The following is a 21,907-nucleotide window of genomic DNA, read 5'->3' as shown; positions in this document are numbered from 1 at the left end:
TACACTGGAGCTTATAATTAGAACACCTGTCCAAAGTTGTATAAGTGGAGTTCTAGTTGCTCACCTTAAATGGTACTGTTTCAATAACTCACCTCTCTGCTAGTCTGAAAATAGAATCCATGTATAAATCTATTTATGTTTTTATTCCCCAACTGCCCTATAAATATTAAGTACTCAAATTATGTTTGCTATATGAATGAGTAGGAAAAAAGGGAAAGGAAGAAGTGAGTCAAGCCATATTCACCAAAAGAAAGGCAGAGAGAGAAGGGAGATAAAAATATGCACTTTTGCTTTCACCTTTAAAGCCCTTCTTGCAAGTGCACCTGTATCCATTCACCAGATTGTCACAAGTTCCTCCGTTCTGGCATGGATTAGAAAGACATTCATTTCTGTCCACTTCACAGTTGATGCCAACCCAGCCTGCATCACAGAGGCACTTGTATCTGAAAGAAGACAGAATTATTTACTGTTGGGGGATGAATGTACAATTGAGTCATAGTTGAAATACACCATTCTGAAAAAATGAAGGACCGAGGAACTCTTGGGTAAGCTAATCTCATTTCTGATCCTCTACGGACCTATACTTGGGTCACCATGTGAATCATGTGGGCCCATCTGGAGTATTCAGTAAACACACCTTCCGGGCCCACAAAGATGCTAGAGAAACTAAGTAAGTATAATGAGTTTTCATATGTAAACAGTGGTTGGTACAACAAATCAGGACAATCTGAAAGACACGTTAACACAGATAAATCTGCAGTTTCTTTTATTCTATATAAACTAAAAGTAACGCAAGCCTTAGGATCACTTGTTTCTGGTGTAAAACAGACACCCAGGAAGTAGTGTAGTTATCAGAGACACTAAGCCACTCTGAAGAGCTCCTGGGATGTCTGACTTCTGAGACATGCTTTGTTCTGACCTGAATCCCTGCCCCCAGAAAGCACTGAGGGTACTGAGCAGGAAAAGGAACAAAAATGAAGGTATTTGAAATATATACACATTGTTCACAATCTGAACATCATTAGCACTTAGAATGTGGTATCAGGAGATAACAGCCTCCTAGTCTGGAGATCCTTTAAAAAAAAGTGGATGGGTTGGTATTCTTTGAAGGCTGCTATACTCTGAAACAGGAATACTGAGCTAATTCATCTTGGAAATAACTTGATTTCCTATTTACCTCTAAATACACTCTTCGTTCTTTCACCTGTTGTAAGCATGGCAAATGGTAATGCCCAGAGTCCTGTCCTCTGGCAAGCACAGCAAGAGTACACGACTATCTCATGGAACCTAACATCACACTCTGTGATTCTAGAAAATTATTTACCAACACATTACACAACTCTCAGGGGCTTGCAAACTGTGAACATTTCATCAGGGCCATGTCTAAAGTTAGCTGAGACCAGATCTACTTCAGTGGCACCCACTGGTACCGTGATAGAACAGAGTTGGGCTTTTTTTTAAGCCGGGGGGAAAATCAAATAGAACATCCCTCAGAACTCAATCTTGCAATAAGTACTGAAAGTGCAATTGCCAAAGACTCATAAAATTGCCCTGGATTCCTCCCATGGGCTGACTACCCACATGAGGAAAGAGACATTCCTCCTTATTTTCTACCTACTCAGTCACAGAAGGTAGAGAAGAAGTGGCGATTTGGAAGACTATGACGCAGACTACCAAAATCTTCAGCGAAGTCTCAGCTCAAGTCCTGACTGACTTCTACAGGGTATGGCCAATACTAAAACTCAACTGGCTTGACACAAGTCAATAAGAAACTATTAATACATGACAGCTACTCACCCACTGAGACCCCCAGTACAGTTTCCATGGACACAGGGATTGCTCAGGCACTCGTTCACCTGTGAGTAGCAGCTGGGATGATGGGGTCCCTCAGGGCATATACAGCGGAAACCGTTCACATCGTTGATACATGTTGCACCCTTACGACAGGGATTGGAGGCACACTCATCAATGTCAATGTTACATCTCTGCCCTGTAGAGAGGGAGACAGTTTTTGTCAAATACAAAATGCTTAGGGAATAGACACATAACTATGAGATCTATTGTGTTGATACCTTCATCTTCATAGGCTATAAGATGCCTTGGGCACCGCATGTCAAGACTTAAGGAATAGCGGCTTCCCTGGTGGCGCAGTGTGGTTGAGAGTCCGCCTGCCGATGCAGGGGACATGGGTTCGTGCCCCGGTCTGGGAAGATCCCACATGCCGCGGAGCGGCTAGGCCCGTGAGCCGTGGCCGCTGAGCCTGTGCGTCCGGAGCCTGTGCTCCGCAACGGGAGAGGCCACAACAGTGAGAGGCCCGCACACCGCAAAAAAAAAAAAAAGACTTAAGGAATAAGACATCCAACAGCACTTAGTGCCATGCAAGGAAGGAGCAAAGGGCACTGTGCTTTGATAATAAAGTTAACAAAATGCTGGAACAGTGTTGTAGTGTTTTGACATGTATTTCTTCACTCCATCTTAGAAATGGGGAAACTTTACAAGGATTCAAAAAGAGAACATCAGATGTTACCAAAGTTGGCTGCTCCTCTTGTTGCTGTTTGGAGTACTCTCAAAGAAGCTTTCCTTATCACTGCTTTCAGCTGGTTTACTGCATTCATTATTTCAGTTAGTCAATCTCTTACATTTCCATATATGGTAAATCTCAATTAACAGGAATGTTTCGTGAGTAGACTATTAATTTAATGATTAAATTGGTTAAAAAGAAAAGCCTTTTACTTTCACTTTTAGAGTTGTATTAATCCATCTTCTGCCTCAGGAAGAAGAGTATTCTAAGCATAATTTTATTGTTCTCTGATCATTGAGAAAACCATCCAGGGTCTCTCAATCTAGACCAGTGGTTCTCAAACTTTAATGTGCAAAAGTACTTGTTTTAAAAGATCCTTAGAGCCCCCAAACCACATTTTAAATAATGTAGGTGATTCAAATACTACATTTTGAGAAACTCTGATGTAGACAATTATTAGTAGTTTATCATCAAATAATAATGTAAATGTTCAGAATATATGAAATTGAACTGAATATGTTCTTCCTCTAAAACATATCCAAGACTGCACTTTGAAAAGATGTCTGCTATAACCTTCACATTTATTTCTTTAAGTGGAATAAAGTATACCAGTTATGTAAGAGTTTTGCTTTGTGAAGTTTTGAATAAATGAGATTTAACTATATATTCCAAAATGATATAAAATTTTAAAATAACCCATAATTCTGTAAATGAGTGGCAACAAGCAACTGCTATGAAGGAATTTATAAATTTCTAAGAAGACAATTTTCTGATTTAGATAAAAACAGGCATTTTCATTTAAGAAAGAGCAACCCTGCATTTAGAACAGGAAATTCCAAATGAAATAGATACACACCCCTTTAAAGTATGGGTATTAACATTTTTTCACCCTCCACTGCTCTCTAAACCATTATTGGTGGTTCTTGAGGTAAAAACCCATAAGCTGGTAGTAATTGCTATTTTCCTCTTAAGTGTTTTATTAATAACTTATTTTAAAATACTACTTTCTTAGCTTTAACCTCTGATTTTTTTTTTGGTGTTTGCCACTGGCACCAAGATAAGAGCCAGAACTCTTCAACTGTAGCACTATCCTCAGCCTGCAATCCAGTGGAGAATGAGAGGAAAAAGCCTTTTCATTTTCTGTCTTTTTGGGAAGAATCTTCTCAGAAGTCACTCCTCTCACATTTCCTTCATTTGCTTTTAAAGCTCTTTGCAGAATCAATTTTCAAGTCATCTTTAGCTGAGAGGGTTAAGTGCCTCTTTGTGCAGTCTACTTGATGGACTGACAGCTGCTTCACTAGCAAGGTCCCATGCTTAAAGTAGCGTTAGAAACTCCAGCATCAGAAACATCCAGCACAAGGCTATGTGCCTTGTTGGGCTCAGTAACTACTGAATGAGAAATTAACCAGTGTTTCTTATCTTGTAGGCAGGTGCCCCCAAAATTAGTATTTAATGAATGAAAGCATGGTATAGTCCAGACTCGAGAGTCTGGTGTTGGATGTCAGAAGTTCCATATGTGATTCTGGTCATTCATTCAGCAACATTTTCTAAGTGTTCCCTCTGTGCTAGACACTGTTTTAGAAAATGCTGGCTAAAAAGATAATTAGGGAGGTCCCTGCCTTCTGGGAACTCACAGTCCTAGCAGTGTGACTCACTAGCTAAGACCATGGACACATCAAGCTCTAACTTTCAATTGCCTTATTTGTTAAATGAGGATAATAAAACCTCCCTCTCTGCTTTTTGTGTTTTGTTAATGTTTAAATTAAGACATAACTGACATATAACATTGTGTAAGTTTAAGGTATACAATGTGCTAGTTTGATATATTTTATATATTGCAATATGATTACCACCACAGAGTTAGCTAACACCTCTATCACTTCACATAACTATCATTTCTTTTTGGGGTGAAAACAATTAATATCCACTCTCTTAGCAATTTTGAAGTTTATAATGCAGTACTGTTGACTATAATCACTATGCTATGCATTTTATCTCTAGAACTTATTTATCTACTAGTTGCAAATTTGTACCCTTAAACAATATCTCCCCAATCCCCTACCCCCCAGTCCAGGCCCTGGTAAACACCATTCTACTCTCTGGTTTTATAAGTTTGGCTTTTTTATATTCCGCATATAAGAGATATCATATAGTACTTGTCTTTCTCTGTCTGACTTATCTCACTTAACATAATGTCCTCAAATTCCATTCATGTTGTCACAAATGTCAGGATTTCCTTCCCTCTCACGGCTGAATAATATCGCATTGTATATACACAACATATCTTCTTTATCCGTTCATCCATTGATTTACACTTAAGTTGTTTCGCTATCTTGGCTACTGTGAATAATGTTGCTATGAACATGAGTGTGCAGATACCACTTCGAAATACTGATTTCACTTCCTTCAGACATATACTCAAGTGTGGGATTCCTGGATCATAGGGTAATTCAATTTTTAATTTTTTGATAACTGCCATATTGTTTTTCCATAATAACTGTACCATTTTACATTTCCATCAACAGTGTATAAGAATTCCCTTTTTTCCACATCATTGCCAACACCTGTTCTCTCTTATTTTTTTGAGAACAGACATTCTTTCAGGTGTGAGGTGATTATCTCACTATGGTTTTTTCATTTCCCTGATGATTAGTGATGTTGAGCATCTTTTCATGTACCTGTCTTCTTTGGAAACAGAAGGTCCTTTGCCCATTTTTCCCCCTGATTCTAAACATTTGTTTTCCTTCATCATTTATACATTTTTTGAAGGTTTCTGATGAATGCAGTCTGGGTTCCGGATCATACTCTAAATCTTGTTAAAGGCATGATCTTATTTTCTACCACCTTTGCCACAACTCAATGCTCCTCACTCCTTGTGCTTAGCAATGCGCCTGTTCAGGATATGCCATTATTCTCTTGACTAAGGGCTGGAGAACCAAAAGCAATTGCATGTTCAACATTTATCATTTATAAACATTTATACACCTTACTCCTGATTAGAAAATACTGTAAGAGATTTAGAGAGAGACAAGACTGTAAACCTCGTATTTATTTTTTAAATTGTATTTTGGTGATTTTATATAGTTATATAATGACATTTTAATGAGGATTAGCTATATTGGTAGCTACTCATGATTAGCCTTTCAAATGCTATTTGAAAATCACTAGCGTTTGGTAGATTGTAAAGCTTTCAGAACCTCACCTGTTTCAGATGATACTGGATTTCAAACTACAAATAATGATTTACAAGTTAAAAATACAATCAGTCTGTGGCTAAATCGTGCAGCTCTGAGAATTAGAGTGAACACTGCCAATATCCTCTATCTGGAAATTACTGGGTATTTTCCAATAATATTTTCCAAAACTGGGTATAGCTACTCCTGGCTAATGTCTTTTCATTTTTAATTGAGGTATTATTGACATAGAACATTATATTAGTTTCAGGTGTACAACATAATGATTTGATATTTGCATATATTGAAAAATGATCATCACAATAAGTCTAGTTAACATCTATCACCATACATAGTTACAGAATTCTTTTTCTTGTTATTTGCCCAATTTTTAATTGCTTCTTTACTATTGAGTTGTATGAGTTCTTCGTATATTTTGGATATTAACCCCTTATCAGATATATTGTTTGCATATATTTTCTCCCACTCTGTAGGTTGCCTTTTCAACTTATTGTTTCCTTTGTTGTGCAGAAGCTCATTAGTTTAATGTAGTCCCATTTGTTTATTTTAGTTTTTGTTACCTGTGCTTTTGGTTTCATATCCAACCTATGTACTTTCATGGACTGTTATAAGAAGTCAGCAAAATAATGGACATCAAGGTGAAACTGAAAAAGTAGTTTATAAAACTGGAAAGTATTATAGGAGTCCCACATGATTTCTTACTTTTCCTATTGAATCATTTAGTATACAGAGGTCTGCAGAGAACAGAGAATTTAGTCTTAAAAAAAAACTCCCTTAAATCTGTTCAAGCTGTTATTAAAATTGTAATTAAAAGATAGTAGTATTAAAATAAAACAAAGGCAAGACTAAAACACCTCATATTTACAGGTCATGAGTATATATCACAGTTGTCTCTGATATTTTCAGCAACTGACTTAAAAAAACAAATAGGAAAAACAGCCGTAGAAAACTATTCCAAGAACAGGGTACCACCCAGTAACCAAAACATTCCATTTCTTGGTTATGCAGTTTCATGCTACACCTTAAGTTTATTTTAGAATATTTTTAGCCTATGTCCTCCCTCTTTGACCTTCCTGATTTTCTAAATGTTAAAAAGAGAGAACATATGATTCACTGACATTTCCAAAAAATTTAAGACCAGTCTAAGGCTTACATATGTAAAAAGAAACCACAGCAGGCACCTACTTAGGTTGTCCAGTGAAGTGGGAATTAGTATGGACTCTAGAGTAGGACCCCCTGGGGTGGAATGCTGGCCACAGTGCACTAGTACTGTTACTTAAGCTCTCTTGAGCTCTGGGTTTCTCATCAATACTGTAGAAATAATAATAGCAGTGACAATTCAATGAGGTTAGGCACTTAATTTAATGCCTAGCTCAAAATAAGGCCTTGAAAAATGCATATGTCATTCTATCTAGCAGGAATTTTTGTGTATTCAGTTGGCTGTCACTTAATGTTGGAGTAACACGTTTCAGGACACAGAAGTATGTCTGGCTATACCAGCAGTGCTGGGCACTAGATATAAGAGGTTTCACCACACCTGTCTTCTGAGTTATCCTCCATTGAACAGAGATTACGGTGACCCATGTGGGCCATAAACATTCCTCTCTCATGTCCACAATCACACCAAGCAGTGCAAAGGCTTGTGAAGTACAGAGAGAGGTAAGTTTCCGGCAAGCAAGAGGTATCTCTTCACTTGGCTCTGATGGCCTTTTGACATCATAGTTTAAAGAACTCCATGGGAAGTTTCTCACATTTGTTTCAAATGACCACATGGTATTTATTAAATGGTAACATCATTATGTAAGTGCCTGCTTCTATGTGGCATTGTCTAGAAAGGATGGGACAGGCACATTATATGCTCGCTGATGGTGCCATTAACAAATGGATGTGTCAGTAAAAGCCTTCAGTAGAGGCTCAGTAACCTCTAGCACTTTTTGATCAGGAGGGTAAAAGATAAAAGGTAATCTTATTAGCAACAAAAGAGGTAAAAGAGAAGATGCATGTGAGTTTGTGCGTGTGCACACATGGTGTGTGTATAAATGTTCTAGCTGCTTATAATTGAAGAAGAATTATAACCAGTTTTACTTTAGTCACTTACCTTCTTCCTCCTAGAGAGAAAAAAAATCTCTCTGTGCTAGCCAAAAATAGTTTGATCCTCCCAAGTTTTGGCCTTACCCAACAATCCCCCATAAGAGGAAGTACTCAGAAAAAAGCATTTAGTGTTTTCATAGAATTTTACCTTGCCCCAGCCTTTACAGAAGGTATTCACTACTAAGTGTAGAAAAATAAGGGTGGCTTTGAAAGCTATGTAATTCAACTCTGAAAAGAAATTCTTTTCAGGTAGTTATAAACACATGGCCTAAAAACCCTAACTAATGAAAAGTTTCATGTTACAGTTTAGGGAAGCCCTGTAAGTAGAAAACTGGGCCAGAGAAGCACAGAAACAAACTTCTAACTTTCCAAGAGACAAAGTAATAGGAAATATTTGAAAAGTAATTTTCCTTTAGATGCCCTTTTCCCAAAGTGATGGGGCTGAAGGAGGAGTCACCCAACAAAAAGGAGCATTACCTGTAAATCCTGGTGAGCAGACGCAGCTATAACGATTAACGCCATCCATGCAGACTCCATGGACACAAGGGCTACTTGCACAGTCATCAAAATTGATTTCACAATTAACACCTGCAAAGATGAAAGCAAAGAGAAACCATGCAATATTAGCACAGAAAATACCAAAGATCTCTGCCTGTGATGCCAGGTGTTAAGAAATCTAAAGAGTATCCAGCCAACCCTGAATACAGGAAAGTAGCAGTTTTCAAAGTGCCGTCCTCCAGGCCCCATCAGGGGCATCATGAGGTCAAAATGATTATATTAACCATACTAAGTCACCATTTGTTGTTTTCATTGTGTTGGGATTTGCACTAATGATGCAAAAGCAATGGGGGTAGGACTGCTGGCATCTTAACAGGAATCAAGGCAGTGGCACCAAATTGTACTAGTGGTCTTTTTATTCCTCACCTCCATGTACTCAGTTAAAACAAACAAACAAAAAGATAGTTTCACTTAAGAATGACTTTGGTGAAGCTGTCAAAATTATTAACTTTATAATTTGATTATACCTTGACCCTTGAGTATACCTCTACTGTTCTAGGTGATGAAATAGAAAATATTCATAAAGCAATTCTGTGGCATGTCAACGTTCAGAGCTGTCTCCAGGAAAAGCAGTTGTGTGATTGAGTACTGAATTGAAACAGTTGCTTTTTTCAAAGAATCCCATTTTAATTGAAAGAACAACTGACAGACAAACCAGGGCTATTCATACCTAAGTATGTAGCAAACTTTAAGTGAGAGAAATAAACCTGCCATTTCAAGGAAAACAACTGTGACAGTACTGTGCTCCAAAGATAAAATTTAAGCTTTCACATGAAAATTAGAATTTTGGAACTTGTATCTACTACTATAAGCTTGATACTGACTGTCCCTGTGATGGGCTAAAGTGCAGGATAAAGAGTCTGGTAACTTCCTCCTGGGGTATGCTGCCTTTCTCCTGGTCTGTTCCTCAGAAGAATGGTAGAGTTTGGCTCTGTTTAGGAAGGTTTAATTGTAGATATGGGTAACTAAATAGTAGAGACACACCAATCATTATTGTTACCATTATTCTCTAAAACTACTCATGACATTTCATTATTTATTTAACATGAATTTAGTGATGTGGTTGGGTATCATAGTAGAAGAATATCTTGGTAGTTTAAAAAGTCTAAAAATAAAGCCTGATAATTAGGACATAAACTAATAAACGAAACGTCCACAACAAAATGCCATAGTTTTTATTCACTCACACTTTATATTAATATTTATTGATAATAATTACTATATTAACAATTTGTTGAGCCATTATCATGAGCCAAGTACTCTTGCCTCCTACATTCCATAACTTTATTCTCCTCACTCCACTGCCAAATCAAGTTGTGTTACACCCATTTTATCACGAACCTGCACAATTGCATCAGCACAGTTAGGACGTGAACCCAGCTCTCTGGATTCCATATACTTCATCACACCATACTGGTCATTCTGTGATTCATGAGGCTATACTGCCTTACTAGCCACAGATGAGGCAAGGCTTCAATATTCCTTGATTACAAATGGATACCTTTAGGAGATGTGTCTAGCCCTTGTTTGACAACCCCCATTTACTCACAATGGACCAAGGCAGGCCCCAAACAGCCATGGAGGTCCAATGTGACTCTGCCCCCAAATCCATGTTTCATTCTAGCAGGAAGAGACACCCAGCTCAAGCTGGGCCAATGAGATTATCTCACTGAGACGTTGGAGCATGAACTGGGTGACCTATGGTCTGCATGTGGCCCTTACTTCCTGCTCATCCCCCCAAAGCCTCATTGTTCAATTCTCACTTGGCATCTGTAAGATACTTCTGTGTGCTTTCACAAAATTCTTTCTGCTTGTCTGTTTTGTAGTTGTTGTTTGCTTGTTTGTTGATGATTCTTTTAGCTAGTCAAGGTGGTTTCTGTGACTTGAAACCCCAAAAAACTCACTTAAGATCACAGGTATCAAAGGCATCAAAAGTGATCAAAAGGCATCGAAAGTGATTCTGGGTAGTGTATTGCACTTTAAGTGCTTAGTGAGTGAGAAACCACAATTATAACCAGCAAATTGTAAAGCATCCCTCTATCCACACACCCATCCAAACCCCAACCTACCAACTCAGAGTATATTATGAATGGGTTGTGGATTCTTATTCTAGAACTCGAGAGTCTATTCATAATGATTGATTGAATGAATCCTTTCACCCAGGCTCCTGGTACATGCCAGGTCTTTCTCCACCCATTACAGGCCAAGATCTCTTTATGCTGCCTGCATCTCTTTGCTTTAATTCTCCAAACAGCCACAGGAATGGATTTGGCAGTTTTCTGAGAGAACCAGGGCCTTCCTTCTCTACGCTGCCTGCACACCACTGATATTCACTGCTTGCCTTTCTCACTGACAGCTACTTTCACCTTGACTTCCCTCTCCTCCCCAGGGAACACATCTGACCCAACCTGGCATAATGATATAATCCCAGAGAAAACAAAGTGCTTGCCAGCCTACCACTCACCCAGGTGTCCAGTACATTTGTTGTAACGGGAATGACAGCAAAGCCTAAAAGAGCCCCACCATTCTAAAGGCATCCATTCAATTGCTTGTAAATCTCTCAAATTTCTTTTCGTACTGCAATTTCTCATGTCGGGGGACCAGCCCGGAAGCAAATTGCTTTTGGAAGGTTTCACAAAGATCTATTCAGCTCTTTTAGTGAGTTATCTAAACGTGGGGAGGGGGAAGGCATTTTCAACTGAGAAGGCATGGGATGTTTCTCGTATGCTTGAGCAACTCAAAAAGGACTTTGTTTTCAAACTTGGCATGTACGAGTTCCTGGATGAAGACCAGGCCTTTGACAAGTTTGAAGAAATGGATTTGGAAATAACAAGATGAAATGAGGGCAACTAACCTCCTCCCCCACCTCTGCCCCCTACATAGGCCATTTTCCTTAAATGGAAAATGAGTTCTCAATAAATCACTCCTCGTATTGGCAGGTTCCCTTCTAACAAAGGCACACACTAGTTAATCTTCCACTAATACATTTTCCTTTGATTGGAGACACAGAACTTCTCTGTCCATTAACCACAGTTGTGACCGTAATTATTTCTCGAATAAATAAAACAGGATCTACTGAAACCTATGAAATGCTGCTGCCTGAGAAAACAATTCAACATTTCCCCAGCAAGGAGCAGCATGCCCTCACGACTAACAAGCAGTCATTCAACTGGAGTCAGGAAACAGCAAGGAACTTGGGATGGGAAATGGCACCTCTGCATTCTGACTGACAAGGGAACGTGTTGCAAAGTCTCTCCTCTCCTTTAGATTCCTCCCCCAAATGGCCAAGGCCCACCAGAGAAAAATTATCAGGAGAAAAGTGTCACATTAAAAATACTGGACTCTGAAACAGAGGAAAAACTATTGGAAGAGCTGGAGGGAGAGAGGGAGGACCAACTTCATTAATCTGATTGAGGTGGAGGTTAAAGAAAAAAAGACAATCAAATCAAGCCACAAAGGCAAGATGGCTTTCAATTTTAAATAATATTTTCCATTTTTTGAAGTGCTGTGCCTCCTTTTAATGAAAAACACATACACAAAGTCATCAGCTTTGCAAAGCTATTGTCTGTAATTTCTCTACTGGCTAGAGCCATCTGTCTCTGAGACATTTCTGGCTGTGGCTTTGGCTGAGCTTCTCAGAATCAAGACTATTTTTTAGGTATCTAAGCATATGCCAAGAAAGTCTGAGACATCTGCGTAAATTGTGTCTGAAAAACAGTGAACACTCCAAAGGAAATACAGTGTGGGCTTACCTGATGTGCCTGGCTGGCAGTTGCACTGGTAACCATTTACCAGGTCGATGCAGCGACCCTCATTCAAGCAAGGGCCGCTGTAACATTCATCTATCTGGTCGCTGCAGATGGCGCCCATGTACCCTGGATTGCAGATGCAGGTGTAGGAATCAATCCCATCCTGACACTGGCCATGGTGGCAAGGATCAGGGTCACAGTTGTCGATGTTCTCCTCACACAACACACCAGTGAATCCTTGGAAGAAATTGTACCAAAGATGCTTAAAAACCAAGGCAGACATTGCATACTTGAACATAAATGTAGCCAGCATCCACTTATCCTACACATCCCGAGTCTTAAACAATGCATATTGCAAAAAGCAATGAGCAGTTGAAACTGACTATTTGCATTGATTTATAAGGCAAGCCTAGAGAGTTTTGCTTAAAATAAAGTTTTTCAAGTCAGATTTTAGAATTCAAATAGCTTTTTCTAAATAATCAATAATTTCATTGCAGAGACGCTTTAACTGCATCTTCATTTAATATTGGACTTCAGTGGGGAATAGCTCTCAATATTTTTCCTTAATATATTTACCTCTATATTCCTTTCCTCCCAAACTCAAGTGCATATACAGGTACTATATTAATGGTTTCATGTACCTTATCTTCCCAATTCTGACCTGAGAGGACAGAGAACTTTTCTCTGTTCCTCTCAACCTCCCAGGGATCTATGCACATACAGTAAGTTTTTAATAAATACTTGTTAAATAAAATGAATGAACAAGTTATGACGGTTAAAAGAAAAGGGACAAATAAAAGTTTCTTTATTCAACATTAAATCCTTTTAAAAGACTCTAGGAGGGCTCTCCTCCCGTTTAAACATGAGTTCAAGGTTTGTAAATTCTCTCCAGGGAAGGTTATTCTCCACAAGCATAATCTGGCCAGAGGAAGACAAAACCTGAAACCTCTCCAACCAGAGACAAACGTTCGTGAAAAGAGAAGAAAATTAAGTGGATCATCTGACAGGGCCCTCTCTAAGTAGGCCTAATAAGTGGTAATGTTCCAATTCTACTGAAATAGTAATTCTCTGTGTTTATTGTTATGACTTAGTTTGCTTTTCTGCGATCACAAAAAAAATTATGCACATGATGCTTAAAATCCTTTAAGAATCCATCTTCTAAAATAAGAAAAAATATCTTGAATTACATCATACCTCCTTTCTTAAACAGTCACATGAAAAAAGAAAATGGGAATTCACCTTTTCTACTAATTTCTAGTCCTCTTCTACACAATGATGGTCTGTGCAAAAGCAAATGTGTAATAAGGGACATTTGGCTTATTCAAATCCACTCCCAAATTAGAAATGTCGCCACAGATCAGAAATGTAGAATATTTGTAAACATTCTTTTTGACCCTAGTAGCAGAAGTCAGGAAAGAGGACCCAAACTTTCCCAGACAGAGCTCCCTCCCCTGTTCAAATACACATCCAACTCTCAAAGCATCAGTCATCTTTTATGCAGAAAACCTCTGCACTTGCACACCACTGCCCCCAGATTTCTGGGCCTTTGTTCGATCACTTGCCTCAAGAAACACAGAGACAGGTCTCCTGCTGAGAAGCCCCAGTGAAAAATAGCTTTCAACTGGAACTCTTCCCTTTTCCAAAGGAGTAGGTCAAGCCAGCTGGAAACTTACCATTGCCAAAATCTGCCCAAGAAGGACAGGGGCACCGAATGGAAATGTCCAGGCCAGGCCATGATTGTGGTGAAGGAGGCGGGGGTTGTAGAGGAAACAGTGAGAGCAGCAAGAAAGAGGCTTGGAAGAAGCTCTTTCTAAACCCAGAGCAGCCCATGTTAGTGGACTGGCCTGGCAGGGCAGCTAGAAGAGGATGGTCTCCTGTTTTGTTCAGGCAGACCTACCAGGGGAATAAGAAGTGAAAAATTCTTACCTGTGGCGCACTGGCATTCATAACCATTTGGGTGATCTATACACTTTGCCCCATTCAGACATGGAGTACTGGAACAGTCATCAATATCAATCTGGCAAACTGGCCCAGTGAAACCTGAAAAGGGTACAGCGATGACACAAGTCAAAGGATTATCCTATGTTTTCCTTACTATGAGAATGATGCCCAAAGAGAACTGGGTTGTTATTGGCAGGGTTTATACCCATGGGTCAGCAAATGTAGAATTATTCTCCCCAACAGGTAACTAGGATAACTGGGTGAGGCTCAGGACATCAGAGGTACCTGTGTGTCTCTCTCCCTTTTTCTTCCCAGCACCGATTTCACTTCTAGTTAGAGTAGGGACTGAATGGTTATAGGCAGAGCCCCCTAATAAGTGAATGTAGCTTCAGAAGAACTGGGACCTCCTCTCTAAAGAAACAAGAGAGGTTATAGACTCTGGCAGAAAATTTAGCATGTCTTCAACAACAGCTTTGGGGAGCAAAAGGAGAGACACAGCGTTCTCTGGAAAGAATTGCCCTGTGCTGTTTCTGTACCCATAGGTGAAATGTCTAAAAATAATCATCTCACAGAAAGGTTTCAAGAATATGACCCACAGGAAAAAATAAAATCCTGAATAACCTAGAACTAAGGCTTCCGGGAGGTATGAAATTTCCCCAATGTACACACAGACAGAGAGGTCATGGGCCATTCAGAATAGACTTGGACTTCTGGCCACAAAGGATTTGGAAGATACACTAGCTGAAACAAATCCCCCATTTCTGTACACACACACTCCTATCCTGAAGCACTCACTTTAATGACTTCCTCATGTACAGCCCACACACGTTCTCTCCCTCCTCCCTTCCCTGTGGCCAGTCAGCTTTGTGCTTTCAAAGAAAACAGGGGCAGCTGGTGGGCACTTACCAGGCGGACACAGACACTGGAAGCGATTGACTTTATCCACACACTGCCCATTGTTCACGCAAGGGTTGCTCTGACATTCATTTATCTCCAATTCACAATGCACACCTTTGAAACCTGAACAAAATGGACCACACAAGTGGCTTAGAAAAAGACAAAGGCGTGTTCTAGCCAAGAAAGCACAAAGTTGCAAAGATGACTATATCCTCTATGAGTATGAACATTTCTGCAGAGGGAAAAGAAGACTCTGCTATGATTGGAAACAGTCACTGTAAGCATCAGCCAGACAGGGGAATATTCTAGGATATCCATGTCTCTGTGGAGAGGAGGAAGAGGTCACCTCCAGAGACCTTGGTAAGACCTAGCATGCCAACAAAGACTGAACCACATTCTCTGATCAGTCCAGGCTTTGCTTTCAGGACAGTGCCAGGCCCACAGGGTCCCCAGTCCAAGTTCCGAAAGACCAGCTGAGTCAGAGATGCTGTTGCTCTCAGGATGCAAGTCAAGGTCAGGAAGGCCTGCCAAGGCTAGAGAGGCCAGCACCCTCAATCAGGCAAAGCAGCCACTGGCAGCCGTCATTTTTAAGCTGGGTTTAGCTGTGCTGTCTGAGGATTCAAGCAATGGTCTCTGCAGAAGAGTTCCAGAGTATAACAAAGCATGTGTATCTCACTATGAGATAAATGGCAAGTTCCTATACAAAATTATGGGTAAAATTATTTTCTATAAATGGAATGGTATGCTATTTGTAACATATCAGGGGATAAGGAAAGCCTGCTATGTAAAGAATTTTTATGATAAATCCTTTATTAAATCAAAGTATACTTGCATTTTTAAAATCTTCTGAATTTTTCTCTCACATGTATCTGGGTTTCGACATAATGGGATTGCTTTTCATAGCCCTAAGAATTCTAAGATGGCCTTACTCCTTAAGGGTCCCCTTGGCGGGGGATTAAATAGTAACAGAGCTTATGGAATTGCCACGCTATACTGAGTGCTCTGCCTAAGAGAAGCACAGTGCAGTGCCTCCTGTCTAGATCCCACACACTGATGGCCCATGTACCTGGCATGCACAGACATGTGAAGCCTCCAATCTTATCCAGACAGGTGGCATCATTCTTGCAGGGGTCTGAATGGCACTCATTGATGTCCATCTCGCAACGAGGCCCTGCATAGCCCTTCAGACACTCACAGTGGAAGGCACCATCTGTGTTCACACATTTTCCCGCATGCTCACAAGGATTGCTATTGGCTGGAAGACACAAGCACCAATCACCAGGATCAGAGCACTTGATGGAGTTTCCACAAATGTGGACTACAGAAGTGGGTCAGATTATTAGCATTAGGGCCAGGTCTTTAATAATCTGGTTCTCAATTTCCTATTTTCTTCTAATCAATCAATCAATAAGAAAGTAAGTAAATACATAAACAAGATGAAGAAAGGAAGGAGGGAGGGAGGGAGGGAAGGTAGGAAGGGAGGAAGGGAGGAAACAAGGAAAGAAAAGAAAAACTAGGACAACCTCAACTCTTGTGAGTCCCTACTGTTCTTATGTCCAAACTGTCACTAAGGTAGGGCTTTATGTTAAGAGTCAAGTACAAACCTTCTATATATTTCAATTCCCAGAATAGAATATATGGTTACACTGAAAGGTTAGCTGTGAACAGTGGGCATATAACAGGTGAGATCTGAGGTTTGGGTGAAACATGCTCGTAGAGTAAAATGCACTTCAGCTTAAATGCTTCTGAGCTCGACAGACACCATGAGGAATCGGAAAGGTTCTGTGTACTCACCCATGGCACACTCATCCACGTCTTCTGTACAGTCACCCCCTTTGTAGCCTTGTGGACAGGTGCAAATATACTGCCCATTCAGAGGGTTGGTATCACACAGTGCCCCCTTGTGGCAGGGGTTGCTGATGCATGCATCATCCAGATGACATAAGAGACCTGTCACAGGGTGGAGTAAGGAGAAGAAAGAGAAAATGTCCCTTACTTGGGGAACAGTTTTCTCTTTCATGGAGGAGGGAAAACCTTATGACTGGCACATCAAAATCCAATATGAAGATTTAGAGGCAATTTCCTGACCCAATCTTAGGGACATGCTGCAGCCAGCAGCAAAGCAAGGAGCTTCTGCACACAACCCTGATACTCTGACCCTGAGCCCTTAGCTGGACCCCTCCCCAAGGGTAGATAAAGTGAGGCCATAAAGTGAGATGGTTAGATGATGGAGACAGGAAAAGGGAGATACACTTCCCATTGTGCTGTCATGTTTAACAAATAAAAATAGAGGACTCCCAGTTCAATCTGAATTTCAGAGAAACAACAAATAATTATTTACTATATGTCCCAAACATTACATACATCTTATATTTTATTAGGCAACCTACTTTCCCAAGATCATGCTACCTGATGATCTTGGGGCCACTTGCATTTCACTAGCCTCAGAAGAAAAAACCAGCTGAACATCATCAGCCTATACTTGGGCAGCTTTTTAATAGTGTCAACATTCCTGGCTCAAGTGCCCTCAGGACTCTGAAGATATTACTAGGCCCCATGTTCTGCATAGTTCACATGGGAACTGGATTTTCCAGTCTGAAATTAGCTTAAGAAGAGGTGACTAAGGCTTCTTCTACAAAGCTGGAGGTGGGGCTTTTGGAAAGGCATAGATATAAGAACATTTCAAAACTGCTAGGCACAAAGTTCTCTCACTAAGCAATCTCCTTCCATCACATTCCTCCCTTCACTGCTCTATTCCTAGAACCAGAAGCTGTTAAACTGAAAGTCTAGAGCAATATTAACTTTGCAGTTGGTAAAAACCTTCCCTTAGAGGACAATATGGAGAGCTGGAATGCACTTAATTGTTTCCCTCTTGCCAACTTTTTCTCAGTAAATAGGTTATTTCTTCTTAAAATTAACTGCCTACATCCATTTGTGAGTAATTTTGTCTTAATTTCTGAGAAATTCATCTTAATTTCGGAGTTGTCTTTCAGCTTAAAATCTTAAGGAGGGCTATAGATGTTCCCAAGGCAATAGTTGCTAACTTTCATTTTGGGGGGATGAAAAACTGAGGTACCCAGAGTTGAGAGCCAAAAGTCCTAAGGAAGAAGACTAATTTCACAGCACTTTGGCTAGCAATTACATTTCCAGAAGAACAGCTTTGAGAGGCACGTTCCTACAGATGGAAATTAAAAGGACATACCCCGAAAGGGATGAAAGAGAAGGAGGCAGAAATCCCGATTGCTCACCAGCCCTTTCCCTCATTTCCAGCTCTGTTCTTCCGCTGGCCTTACCTGCCTTTCCTTCTGGGCACATGCAAGAGAAGGAGGCCACACGATCAATGCAGGTGGAGCCTGGAGTGCAGGAGGCGAAGGCGCAGTCATCAATGTTCTCACTGCAGTCATCTCCACTCCAGCCATTAACGCACACACAGCCATAGCCCCCATTGCGGTTGGTACAGGTGCCCCCGTTTTGACAGGCATTGGGTTGCAGCAGGCACTCATCCACATCCTCTGTGCAGAACTGTCCTTTGGGTGGAAAAGTGCCTTTGATTAGGGCTCTTCAGTCTCAGAGGATTAGTCCCATACCAGCCCCCACACACTCTTCACCCTCATGTGACCTGCCTGAAATTGAGGCAAAATTAACTCACAGCAGACCACGTCCTCACATGAATTTTAAGGCCACATTGAGACATCCATAGAGTTATTCCAGGCAAATAATTTAGAGAATGAAAGTTGCCATCCCTAGAAACTGACACCATGAAATCTAGCCAACCTATCAAAGAGAAAATTGAGTCTTACAAGATCCTTAAATCTGATTTGGTTAAATCCCTGGGACAATGAATACATAAGTGAGAAGAGAAAGGAGAGAAGAGTCTAAGAGATGAGTAAGGACAAGAATAATGAGAAGCAACCTAAAAATCAAAGCTTTAGGGCTACTGTTCTATATCTTGACCATGTCAATATCAACATCCTGTTTATGATGCTGGATAGTAGTTTTGCAAGATGATGTTACCATTGGGGAAGACTTGGTTATGGGTAAACAGCATCTTTCTGTTAATTCTTATAACTTTGCGTGAAACTATAATTATCTCAAAATAAAAGGTTTAATTAAAAATAATTGTAGGGCTTCCCTGGTGGCGCAGTAGTTGAGAATCTGCCTGCCAATGCAGGAGACACGGGTTCGAGCCCTGGTCTGGGAAGATCCCACATGCCGCGGAGCAACTAGGCCCGTGAGCCACAACTACTGAGCCTGCGCGTCTGGAGCCTGTGCTCCGCAACAAGAGAGGCCGCGATAGTGAGAGGCCCGCGCACTGCGATGAAGAGTGGTCCCCGCTTGCCGCAACTAGAGAAAGCCCTCGCACAGAAACGAAGACCCAACAGAGCCAAAAATAAATAAAATAAATAAATTAATAATAATAAAAAATAATAATGGTAAGGGCAAGCAAGGGTAGAGAGAAGAAATTAAGGAACTAAGGACAATAAGAGCCATGGTAAAATATGAATGTGAAAGGCAAAGCCAAGATGATGAGACTGGAGCAAATACTGGATTAGTGGAATAAGATGTGGGAAGTCGACCTAATGTAATAGAAGATGGAAAAGGATCAGTTTGTTCTGCCTCAAAAAGCAAACTGAAGGATGATAATAAGACCACTTCTGAATGGACTGCAGGTCACTATGAGAGCAGGGATGGGGGACTATGGTAAAGGCTCTTAGACCCAGTGACAATCGACTTATAAGCAAGGAATTTGTGATTAGCAAATTTAGTGCCAGGCCACCTGAGTTGTAAAACAAACTGATGAATCTTTCTTATCAGAGGTCTTTTTGTTGTTGTTGTTTGTTTGTTTGTTTGTTTTGCAGTACACGGGCCTCTCACTGTTGTGGCCTCGCCCGTTGCGGAGCACAGGCTCCGGACGCACAGGCTCAGCAGCCATGGCTCACAGGCCCAGCCGCTCCGTGGCATGTGGGACCTTCCCGGACTGGGGCATGAACCCGTGTCCCCTGCATCGGCAGGCGGACTCTCAACCACTGCACCACCAGGGAAGCCCCAGAGGTCTTTTAATACCAGTTTAAGGAGGTACCAAAGGGAATGAATATTCAGATCACATGAATTCTCTAAAACAGAACATGACAAGTGGCTAAAACCCAAAAAACCTCAAGGTGTCCTTAATTCTTTCTCTGTAAAAAACTCACTGAATAACTCAAAAAGGCACTCTGATGAAGAGGCCTCTTAATGACAAAGCACAGGACTTTTATACTCAGAAAATGCCAAGGCTATACCTAGTCCCCAGATAACAATTCAACTTGGCTCAAGTATTTTCAGAGTCTGCAAAGTGCCCAACTATGTAGCCATCACAGCTAACAGAAGCTAGTTGTGTCTGATCCAACCTGACAACCTATTCTTTACTCCTATCTAACCTATACATCCATTATTACAGAACCAACATCATTCTATTGCACTTCTTTGATTGCACAGCAATCTCCCATCACTTGGCTGCAAGCAACCTCAGTTCAGGAATATTTTTTGTATTCCCAGCTAATATCCCTCTACCTAAGATGGCAGAATGGGTGTGTGGGCATCTCTGGAACTCTGTGCTCAGGACCCTGCTTCTGTGCTGCTCTCCTCACCCCACTTCATCCATATAATTCTTGAAGGAGCCATCATATCTTTACATGATCATGCATGCCTTCCTGGTCACAGCTGACTGATCCAGGATGGGCATCTTATACAAACTGTCACTGTGTCTCTTTTCCAAACTTTTGGACTAGAGACCCTCTACCACATGGACCAAAAGAATAACATGACCAGTCTACACAAAAATGATAACAGTGAATCAGAAGTACACAGAAAAGAAAAATAGAATCTGGTGGCATTCAAGTTACTGATTCCAATTGTTCCCAAAGACCGACTCTTCAAAAGTCCATTCAAGAGCACAGCCATTCTGAGAGATGTCCCTTCCAACAGGTTTCCCTAATTTCAGATGGGGATCTGTCAATTGCAACCTGCAGCATTAACTAATACAAAGTGAGTGAGCGAATGAGTGAGTGAGTGAGTGCAGGAGCAATCATTTCCCCAGGGTAGACGATGTCATTTAGTGTAGAAAGCTTTGCTCCCCTACTTTATTGGCAGAAATGCCACCTCTGATTAAAGACAGGTGTGTAATTAAGATGCAGGTGGGATTTAGAAATGAAAACATAACCAAGAAGCAGGTGAAGAGTTTCTGTAACCTGGAAATTACTGAGAGTCTTGTCTCTAACACTTAGGACTCAAATACTGTGCTATCGTCAAACCAAACTGACTTGCTGAATGTGAGAAATTTGGATGTTATTTTTCTTTCTTATTGGCTCTGTGATAATTCTGAGTATAAGACACTGTGATTTTAAAACATCTCATATGTATTTTGCATGCATTATAATACCCAGACACTTAAATATTGTAGTAAGACAGACTAGGTTAATGAAACAATGCTTGGAATGAAAATTTTGTTCTCTTGGTAAAGGAAACCAAGAGTCACTGATTGCATACTATGAACCAGGCATTGTGCTTAAGTTGTCACAATCATTATCTCATTTATAGTTGAGGAAATGGGCTCAGAGAAGTAAAATAACTTGCCTGTTGTGAGGCAGGGAGTGCAGGAGAGCTGGGATTTAAACTAGAGCTGCTGACTCTCAAATTCGTAACAAAGACTTGAGGTGTGAATCTCACCATATCAAAATAATCTCTGTGCATCTCAGTTTTCCCAAGCACACAAAGGAATGGGGAAGGAGACAGGACAGGAAAGGTGAAGATTAAAATCATGACTTGCACCATCAAATTACTGGGAAGAATTATGACTTCAAATTACTGTCCAAAAATCAAATGTAGTTTTTGAGTACAGTTGACTGTTTTTCTAATGAGGTTGATTTTTGAAGGTTAGGTACCTTCGTCAAATACCTTCGGTGTTTGGTGTTAGATAC

General features: G+C 40.5%; 1 protein-coding gene across 1 annotated transcript in view; it reads right to left on the bottom strand.

The window, feature by feature from the left end:
- The window catches only part of NOTCH2 (notch receptor 2), a 194,797-nt gene that overhangs the window by 49,707 nt on the left and 123,183 nt on the right, over positions 1–21,907 (bottom strand). Inside the window, exons 6-14 of the mRNA XM_024119792.2 lie at positions 18,245–18,478; positions 16,746–16,901; positions 16,018–16,206; positions 14,961–15,074; positions 14,040–14,153; positions 12,117–12,350; positions 8,284–8,394; positions 1,798–1,990; positions 298–443 (exon numbers count right to left, since the gene is read on the bottom strand). Coding sequence (XP_023975560.1) covers positions 298–443; positions 1,798–1,990; positions 8,284–8,394; positions 12,117–12,350; positions 14,040–14,153; positions 14,961–15,074; positions 16,018–16,206; positions 16,746–16,901; positions 18,245–18,478 — 1,491 coding nt within the window. The remainder of the gene's footprint in view (positions 1–297; positions 444–1,797; positions 1,991–8,283; positions 8,395–12,116; positions 12,351–14,039; positions 14,154–14,960; positions 15,075–16,017; positions 16,207–16,745; positions 16,902–18,244; positions 18,479–21,907) is intronic.

The sequence above is a fragment of the Physeter macrocephalus genome, chromosome 4 (assembly GCF_002837175.3).
Source record: "Physeter macrocephalus isolate SW-GA chromosome 4, ASM283717v5, whole genome shotgun sequence".
In the NCBI taxonomy this organism is placed as follows: Eukaryota; Metazoa; Chordata; class Mammalia; order Artiodactyla; family Physeteridae; genus Physeter; species Physeter macrocephalus.
Note: the sequence above shows the minus strand (reverse complement) of the source record. Positions and strands in the feature narration are given on the sequence as shown.